At 47.3% G+C, this 9,778-nt stretch overlaps 1 protein-coding gene across 1 annotated transcript; it reads left to right on the plus strand.

Annotated features, from left to right (window-relative positions):
• Positions 1 to 1,807: 1,807 nt before the first annotated feature.
• On the plus strand, positions 1,808 to 9,398 carry LOC116079742 (serine protease inhibitor A3N). The gene is made up of 5 exons (XM_031355699.1): positions 1,808 to 1,968; positions 3,829 to 4,475; positions 6,299 to 6,572; positions 7,416 to 7,566; positions 8,476 to 9,398. Exons 2-5 carry the CDS (start codon positions 3,839 to 3,841, stop codon positions 8,668 to 8,670), a joined length of 1,257 nt encoding a protein of 418 aa, XP_031211559.1. The 5' UTR covers positions 1,808 to 1,968; positions 3,829 to 3,838; the 3' UTR covers positions 8,671 to 9,398.
• The last annotated feature ends 380 nt before the right edge of the window (positions 9,399 to 9,778 follow it).

The following is a 9,778-nucleotide window of genomic DNA, read 5'->3' on the forward strand; positions in this document are numbered from 1 at the left end:
GAGATGAATGCTTTTCCAAATTATCACAGCTAATGAACCAAATTCTTACCTTCACCTAATGTCTGTGCACCCTCTAAGCAGAACCATTGGTCATTGAAACAGTTGGTGAATGACTTTATGGATAGACCATATTAATACACACACCATTTCTTAAATGAATGTAACCTGTTCTCTGTAGGCTGAGAATAAAGTCACTCACTCAAGTCAAATAGCTTTGACCATAGCAGGAAGTCTGTATCCAAAAATCGTGCCTACAATTCATTTCATGGTGCAGCAGAACTGTCAACTCTCAGCTTAGGTGCAATGAAGGTAAAATCCTTTGGTGATGTGAGGGTTATTGAAGTACAGCCTTATTATAATGAAATCCAATTTTTAAAAATTGTTCTTATTTTGGGCTTGTACCATAGTAATAGCCAAGATTTTAAACTCTACTAAATATAAAACAAACAAACAAAAAGACTTTATATATTTATGTTCATTTAAGAAAGTACTAGTAGTGATGTTTTATTTTGAAATATACAGTTAATATGTTTGGAGTTATTTAAAAATTATATTGAGAAAAATGTATTTTCAGTATTGCTATAGATGAGCATCTACATAAGACTGTTAAATTGATTGTTGTTGTATATCAAACAACTTTTATAATACTTACTTTTATTGTTATAATATTTTATAACTTTTAAGGAATATTACAAAAAGGATATTGTAGGTATTGAAGGGGGTCTCTAGGAGGAGTTGGGGTACAAAAGGGAAACAAGAATGTGATTTAATTCTATTTACTTAAAATATGTTTTTAAATGTTAACAAATTCAGATAAAATCATGTAACTTTTCTCATCATAATGAAATAAAAGTTAACAAGAAAAAAAAGAAAAAAGTAAATCTTTAAAAAAGAAGAAGAAGAAGTGTTAAAGAAAGGAAATGTGTGATTTGACCATGATATTCCAGCCTGACCTGGCCTGCAGGTCAAGTTATTGGGGGAATGAGGAGGGTCACAACCTGTGAATAAAGAATGGGCGAGAGAGACGACAGGACTCAAGGAAGCATTACTTGTCAAGAGCCGTTCACTTAGTGCAGCCGAGCATATTTAAAGCAAAAATCTTGGAGGGGAGGGGGAGAGGAAGGAGGGAGATGGAAGGTTACAAAATCTTCTGGGGTTGAGCTCCGGGGTAGCAGGTGGGGAGGGGGTGGATGACAGGTGGAGAGGGGGTGGATTTCCGTGAATGTTCTTTTCCCAGGGCCAAGCGGATCCTTGTGATTGTCAGGCAGGATGTTAATCTCAGGGTTCTCAATTAGCTGGGGCAGGATGTTTATCTCAGGGCTCTCATGGTTCCCAACACCAGCCCAACAGAGAGGTTGGGAAATGCAGCTTAAAGAGGGGAGAGCAAGTCTCTATTTAGGATCTGGCCAATCCTGACAGAAAGTATATAGCTGGAGACAGCTTCCGTCCGCATCAAGCATGTGTTTATTAATATATAAGTTCTGTAGAGAAACTAGGATACAGACATAGAGTTGCTCTCTTCTTTCTGAAATGACTTAGACAGTCCAGGACAAATGTTAGCTGAAACTCTCCCTGGAGACAAGTGGGGCAGAGGTTGTGCACTCTCCTTTTGCTTCTGACTTCTCCCCATTTCCACATCAACTTTGAACCATTTGATAAACAGAAGACATGTCCAGGAGACCAGTAGGCTTCTGTAGAACAGAGATGAGAATTTTCCCATCAGGAAGTAGTTCTGATAGAGTCTATAAATACATGTTACCAGAAATCATCCAGTCTGTCCATTTCCAGTTTGAGCACAGAGCACAGCTTGTCCAAGCCAGCATTTCCTAAGAGGAGGGAGGAGCCCTTGGTGGGGATAAATAGGCTTTAGTGTGCCTGGGGAGAAAAACACACCAGGCAAGCGGCAGCCCTGAACATCAGGAGTCACCTATCACAGAGGCTGGCAGCTGGCTGGTATCTGCTCTTCAGGTAATGCCCAAGGTTCCTTGACTCCAGGGGCAGAAGGAGCCTTCCCAGGACTCTGGTACTGGTTATGGCCTACAACCTATGTATGTGGGGGTGGGGCAAGGGCTTTGGCTGAGATACTGGGCTAGAATCAGGGAACATTTCTGGGGTTCATAAAATCTCTCTGATCTGTTTCTCTTGCCAATGGAAGATACAGAGGCTGTGGTCTATGTTCATGGACAGTAAATGGAGCCTGCTCCTCTGACTCCACAGGGGGAAGTTTTGAGGGATACCCAGTTGCATGCTGCTGTCATAGCTAAGATGAGACAGGACTGTTGCAGAATCACTCTGGATGAGGCGACAGCTCTGTGTTGCTCACATTACAGAGGAGATGCCTGGGGGTTTAGGACTCCACTTCCCTCTTAGATCCCAGATCCCCTGGCCAAGCTGAGGGGCTTCATCCTCAACTAGGGAAGCAAAGATGGCTCAGTCACTGAGACACATCTCTTTTTGTACAAACTGAGCAGCCTCTTTTCTCTGGAAATAATTTTGGCACAAAATATTGTTTAGTGATTTTCCAAAGAAATGTTTGCATCGGTCTGAAAGTAAAATCAGCCAAGTTGCTGAGGTCTCTGGCTCATCTGCAGGCATTTACACAAGTGGCTTAGCACCAACACACAGTCCTCTGGTTCTTCCAGTTCTCTCTTCTCTCCTCTCCATCTTCCCTTGGCTCCATCCTCCTCTCTCTGACTCCCCCCTTACCTCCCTGTCCCTCTTTCTTCCACTTTTCACTCCCTTTCTTTTTCCAAACTCCTGTTCTCCCCTTTCTCTTCTTCCTCTGCCTCCCACTCATTTACCATCCACATTCACCTTTGCACACCTGTACAAATGGCCAGAGGCTAAAGGTAGATGATCTTGTTTACCAGGATCACAGGCATCCAACTGTAGTCCATTAGGATGCCTGTGGCCCCCACACTGGGTGTGTATAGAGGAGATGGACCCCTAGACATTCCAGACAACCATTCCCAATGCCCACAACAAGCCAGCCACTTACCAATAATGTAACCTAGACCCCTCAGCAAGCTGTACAGAGAGGTCCACCCATTTGCTTGCTACCACACAACCATTCTGACAGCCAACATGAGATCTGGTCTGGGTGTCAGAGACTGACACTGTTCAGTCTTCTTCCTACCAGGAGGCCTTCTAAGCCAGAGGTACCAAACAATACATGGTTCCCTGGCAGGGCTGAGAGCACCTTCCCATACTGATCCTACTAATACCTGTTCTCAGAGGTTTCAAGGCTTTGCCACTGCACCAGATGTCCCCAGGGCTTCTTCTTAATTGACATCCATACTCCCAGAAATACGCTCTGGATTCAGGCCACTCATTTGAGATTTTGCAGACTTGTCCCCAAAAGCCTAAGATAGACTCTGTGCTAATTACTGCTTGAGGGCTCCTGAAGTCTGCCTACTGGGAACAAGCAGGCAGGAACTTGGAGGAAGGGAACAATTGCAAATGAAAAGGAGTTCCTGCCTTCTAATGAGTCCATGTGCCTTGAGAGAGAGAAGATTCTGAACAAACAAGGCTTACACCCATCCCCCGCTCCTTTCCTGTTTGGCTTGCTCTTTGACACTGGCATATCCCTTTAACTCTCTTGAGTATTTGATTCTCTGTGAGGAAAATTGGCTTCTGCAACAGCATTTCCTCCATGATAGAAGGGAATCCATGTAATCATTCTGTCATCGGAGTGGCCTGAGCACCTCCCGTGGGCAGTCACAGAGGCAAAAAGGGCAGCAGAGTACAATGCCAGCCAGGTGGGAGAATTAGGAGATGCTTAGAGCACCAGCTGGTCCTCTCAGACTCAAAGGATGTTTTCCTCTGCAGAACACAGAAGATGGCCTTCATTGCAGCTCTGGGGCTCTTGATGGCTGGGATCTGCCCTGCTGTCCTCTGCTTCCCAGATGGCACATTGGGAAAGGACACTCTACTCCATGAAGACCAAGACAATGGGACACAACTGGACAGTCTCGCATTGGCATCCATCAACACTGACTTTGCCTTCAGCCTCTACAAGAAGCTGGTTTTGCAGGATCCAGATAAAAATATTGTCTTCTCTCCACTTAGCATCTCAGCTGCCTTGGCCATCCTGTCCCTGGGAGCAAAGGGCAACACCCTGCAAGAGATTCTAGAAGGTCTCAAGTTCAATCTCACAGAGACCCCTGAGGCAGACATCCACCAGGGATTTGGGCATCTCCTACAGAGTCTCAGCCAGCCAAGGGACCAGGTGCAAATCAGTATAGGCAGTGCCATGTTTATTGAAAAGCGCCTGCAGATCCTGGCAGAGTTCCAGGAGAAGGCAAAGACTCTATACCAGGCTGAGGCCTTCACAGCTGATTTCCAGCAGCCTCGTGAGGCCAAAAAGCTCATCAATGACTATGTGAAGAAACAGACCCAGGGGAAGATCAAGGAGCTGATCTCAAACCTGGATGAGAGGACATCCATGGTGCTGGTGAATTACATCTACTTTAAAGGTGAGAGTAGTCACTGCTCGGGAGTGGAGAGAAAGAATTTTGGCTGGGTACCTGTGTCAACAGGATGACAACTGAAAAGGAGGTGCTCTAAGCCTTGTAGGCATAGGTGCCTAGCTTCTTATTGCCCAAAGGCCTTACTTTTCCTCTGGGTTTGTTTGGAAATGGTATGGTTCATGATACATAGTCAACATAAACCCTAATCTGTCCATCTAAGAGGGCTGATATGGGCTGTGACTTAAACTTAGTTACTAGCAGAATACCATAGCTCACATATCCAGTTCTACCTGAGTGTGCAGAAGCCATGGCTCTTCCCTACAAATATGGAGTCTCTCAGGCTGCCCAGTATAGGCATTTTGAATGTGCTCCTGTAGGAAATATTCATCCCTGTTGGAGAGCCTCTGTCTCTAGTAGGGTCCAGGTGAGGTGGGGACTTGCGGCCCTAGGGATGCTGACTGTCCTAATCTTAAGAGAGAAAGTTGCAGAGCCCACAGCTAGTGAAGAGCCTGCTGACACTTGTTATACAGGACTTCGCCCATGAGCCTTTTCTGTAATAAGCTAGTCCTTGGCACAATGAAACAGGGACTCAGTAAAAGACTTTAGAGATGGGGAAGTGTCAGCCAGGCAGTGTTCTGTGTTTGGTCAATGTCTACTTCATGGAATTTTTGCTTGTGTAAAATAACTAGCCACTTAGCATGAAAGGTCAGAATTCCCAAGACACATTCCTGAGCCAGAGATTCTGATGAGACTTGGGTACAAGATAGATGGAGACCCAGCTGGAGATGTTATAGATAATGGTACTGGGGGGGGGGGGATCCAGAGATCCCACACCCACAACATCCTGCCTGATAGAGACAGGGAGCAAAGTGACAGCCCTGAAATTGGTGCCTGACAGAAGTCATGATGTGACCAGACCTGGATCTGGGGCTGATTAAAGATAGTCTATGGCAGAGGGAGGGCAGGCCTGGAATTATGGACAGAAAATCAAGGTTGCAATGGAGAGAAATACAGGATAAGAGGACAATTGGACAGGAGGAGTGGACAGACAGGAAGACAGGAGGACAGGACAGCCCCACAGCTGCTGTGGGCAGGGGATGGTGGAAGCAGAGTGACAACCTGAAGGGTTAAACTATAGGACATTGTTCTCACAACTCTCCCAAGGACACAGTCTCAAGTGCTGTTTGGTATAAGGAGGGATGTGTGTTCAAGATGCCAAGAGTAAGAAATTGTTTCACTATCTAGTCCCTAGTGTGCTTTGGTAATTGGGGCACATAGTAGGGATCTGGGATAAGCCTGAGCTGAACCTGTGACTTCTGGTGGTGGCCACAGACCATGTGTGGGATGAGGACTCGTTACCCATGTCTTAGCCCACAATCTATGGGATTATGAACTGACCACGACATGGCAGAACTCAGTCTGTGCTGTTCTGTTTCCTCTGAAACCTGTCCCACAAGCCATTGCCTTCCAGACGTGGTTCCCCTGAGGAGGAAGAAATGACCCTCAACTCTCCCCTGTCTCCAGTCTCACCACCTTCACTCTGGTCTCTTTTACACACTCCACCCCAGATCCCTGACTGTGTCAGGATCTCAAGTAGTCAGGCTGTAGCTTTGAAGTTCCCCCTTCTGAAACAAGCCTGGAGACAATGCTCATAGCTAGCAGCTTGACCAAATCCCTAGGTTTTCCCAGCTCGGCATACGCCACACTAAGGGACACTTTGAGGGCCTGAAGATGGAGGGATTGCTGTCACAACTCAGAAATGGTCTTAAATGAGGAGGAGGTGGAGTGTCTCTGCTGCTATTGAATGTGATGATTTGCTCCTTCTTTAGGCAAATGGAAGGTGCCCTTTGACCCCCTTGACACATTCAAGTCAGAGTTCTACTTGGATGAGAAGAGATCTGTGAAGGTGCCCATGATGAGCATTGAGGACCTGACAACACCCTACTTCCGGGATGAGGAGCTGAACTGCACTGTGGTGGAGCTGAAGTACACAGGAAATGCCAGCGCCCTGTTTATCCTCCCTGACCAGGGCAAGATGCAGCAGGTGGAAGTCAGCTTGCAACCAGAGACCCTGAGGAAGTGGAAGGACTCTCTGAGGCCCAGGTGCATGTCCACAGGACCCTGTTCTGCCCTCAGTCTGAGGCCCAGTATCCTTGTACCTCATAGTCACACTAGAACATAGTGTAATGGTGTAGGACAGGTGGACTTGAGTTGAATTTACCTCTGCTGGTTATGTATTTTAGACCCTGAGTTGCTGTCCATTTTGTTGTTCACAAGATGAGATCAGCTAGAACAGGCTGTATGTTACATGGGATCTAGAATGAATTGGAAGGCAGAGGGAATTGTGATTGACAGGAGATTGCCCTATCAATCCTCTTAACACTTATTATTCACCATACATGGAATAAGACTTGAAGACCTACTATGTGCCAAGCTCTGCCTTAAATATCTACCCTAAGAAATATCTGAGACTAAAGCACAAAATTTCAAGAAAATCCTTATGGGCTTTCTTGTAATGGAGGAAAAGAGAGAAGGGAGATAAAGATAATCATTACTTAGTAAGTTACAGGTGAGGAGTGGTGAGGTGAGAGGGGGAGTGCCAGAGGAGAAGGACAGCTGGAGTCTGATGCAGTGCGCTGGGTTAAATGGAAGGCTCATTAGGTGATGTCTGAGGGTCAGCATGACAGGGAAGGGCTGCATTTATGGATCTAGGAGGAAAGCATTCTCAGTCGTGGAACAGCTAGGACCAAGTCAGGTTGCCTGTCTACTGTACACACTCTCAGGCGCTGATGGATAATTAATGAAGTAGGGAGAGCAAGTTGCCTAGGCATGGGTGGGAAAAGGACTTCCCTGTAGTTAGAGGCTCTCTGTGGAGGAGCCCCAGTGACACAGCGGATTGAATGAGCCACAGAGTCCAGGGACTCTTGCTTTCTCTTTCATTCTCAGGATGATAGATGATCTCCACCTGCCCAAGTTCTCCATCTCTACTGACTACAGCCTGGAGGGCATCCTTCCGGAACTGGGCATCAGGGACATCTTCTCCACAGAGGCTGACCTGTCTGCAATTACAGGAGCCAAGAATCTAAAAGTCTCTCAGGTAAGACAAGAAATGTGGAGTGGTTCAGCTTGGGTCCTGAATGTGGATGGTTAAGGTCATGTGGGCATTTGGGATTGGATCATGGGTGAGAACACCTGTATTTCTCAGTTTCCCTCATGCTGGGGAGAGCTCAATACCCCAGATGCTCCTGCAGAGAGCATACAGCCAGTCCCTACTTTACCCCCTGGACATAACCACACCCAGGAGTCCATGGTGAAGTACCTATGGTTGGTGTTAGATCACCATGGATACCAAACCGTGCTGCACTCAGGTGCCACCCACAATCCACTGCAGAGACAAAGCATGTCCAGCTTCAGCTTCAACACTCCAGGCCTGAGACAGCACTTCTTGACCAGCACACAGAATATTAACAGTAAAAGGAATAACAAGGGATCTATAACAGTTCCGAGGAAAACCCCAAGAATAGGAGAGAAGATGCCTTAGACCCTCATACTACATTCCTAGGTGTACAGCCTGTCAGTGACCAATGTTCTGTCCAGTGCCCGCTCAGAGCCCTGGGCTCAGATCTGTACCAGCAGGATGTGGCAGTCTGGGAATGTGAAGCTGTGCCCTGTGCATTGCTGGTGTATATCTCAAGTAGGCAGGAGGGAGGCTGAATCCTGCACTGGCTGCCAGCACACTGGCTGTTCCCTGTGGGGCTGTCAGGAGGCTGCTGGTGGGGAATGCCTGGCATTGCTTACTCCTGTCCTCCTGTTGTAGTGGTTTGAGGGCAGCATGGATTCAGACACTGAGCAGACTCATCTCAGTGCCCCTCATCTCCCACCCTAGAGAGAGACTTGGAAATCCAGGGTTAGAGCTCAGCAGATGGGGCTAGCACTCACTGCTTGCTCCAGGCCTCTCTCCTGCCCTCCCTGGTCTCCAGTGAGTGATGTATTTCTCTCCCTACAGGTGGTCCACAAGTCTGTGCTAGATGTGGCTGAGACAGGGACAGAGGCAGCTGCTGCCACAGGAGTCAAATTTATCCCAATGTCTGGAAAACTGAACCCTCTGACTGTATATTTCAACCGGCCTTTCCTGATGATCATCTCTGACACAGAAACTGAAATTGCCCCCTTTTTGGCCAAAATATCCAACCCCAAATGAGACTAGAACACCCCCAAGTATTGGTACTTCTTCCCAGGAGCCAGGCATGGAGCTTGTCTATGGGTCTCCGTGTGTATTTTGGCTTCCACACTCTGATTAGTCATGGCATGCCTGGATTAGACAGTGACTAACTGTGTAACCACTGCGTGCACAGACGCCTGTGGGTAGACAGTGCCATGCTCCCAGACTTCTTGGTAGCACTAGTTCATGTTCCTGAGCCTGACATTTGTCTTATCCCCTGCCCCTGCTCTCTCCCTATATCCTCCTCAGCCCAAAAACCTGGGCCCCATCAAGTAGGCTCAGTCCCAATTTAGGCTCTGGTTATGTCTCCTTTCAGCTTTGCTGTCTTGATGGGACTGTGCAAGCTTACAGGCCAACCCATATGGACCAAGAGGAAAACTTGCTGCCCTGTGTCTATCGGCAGCACCTGGGACCACTTGGTGCCCAGTCTGCCTCACTCTTTCCATTCTCTAGGCTTTGCCTCCAGGCACTGTCCCTTGCAGGATCTCCTCACCTCGTCCACATCTAGCACAGAGTTCGAGCCCTCACTTCTACAGCTGCCTGGAGCCTGTTGGTCAGACCAGCTCCTCTCCCCCTGGCACTTCTACTTTGAGCAAAGTAGCCTTTCTTTTAGTTTCTAGCAGACCAACCTCCCACAAAAGATGAACACCACCAACCAGAATAAAGAGGTAGGAGCAAAGGATCAATAAATGTATAACTGCATCGAATGTAACAGTGTTCTCTCAGCTCCTGATGGCGGGGGAGAGGGGGGTGACCTCTAATGACGACAGAGACATAGAGATTGTCACTCATTCTCTGTGACTCTTGTGATGGCCCTCTGACCTACGTGCTATTATGAGTCCCTTTACGGATGAGGGAACTGAGGCACAGAGGAGCTTAGTCGTTTCCCCCATGACACACAGCTAGACACTATGATAGTCCAAGTTTCCTAATGCCACCAAGACAACCTTCAACAAGCCGAGAGTCTGTCCCTGAGGCATCGCAGCTTTAGTGAATAGGTGGATGATAAAACAAGACTCTGGATGCTTTAAAGAGGGCATCCAAAAGGGCCTGGGGCCAGGATGGGAGCTCTGTTCTAAGGTCAGAG

Source organism: Mastomys coucha, unplaced genomic scaffold (assembly GCF_008632895.1).
Source record: "Mastomys coucha isolate ucsf_1 unplaced genomic scaffold, UCSF_Mcou_1 pScaffold6, whole genome shotgun sequence".
Taxonomy (NCBI): domain Eukaryota; kingdom Metazoa; phylum Chordata; class Mammalia; order Rodentia; family Muridae; genus Mastomys; species Mastomys coucha.

Bases quoted from the DNA above. Each gene is read 5' to 3' on its own strand.
- LOC116079742 (XM_031355699.1), top strand. From the start codon at position 3,839: ATGGCCTTCATTGCAGCTCTGGGGCTCTTGATGGCTGGGATCTGCCCT. The intron at 4,476-6,298 runs GTGAGAGTAGTC...CTCCTTCTTTAG, and splicing joins GAATTACATCTACTTTAAAG to GCAAATGGAAGGTGCCCTTT. The intron at 7,567-8,475 runs GTAAGACAAGAA...CTCTCCCTACAG, and splicing joins AGAATCTAAAAGTCTCTCAG to GTGGTCCACAAGTCTGTGCT.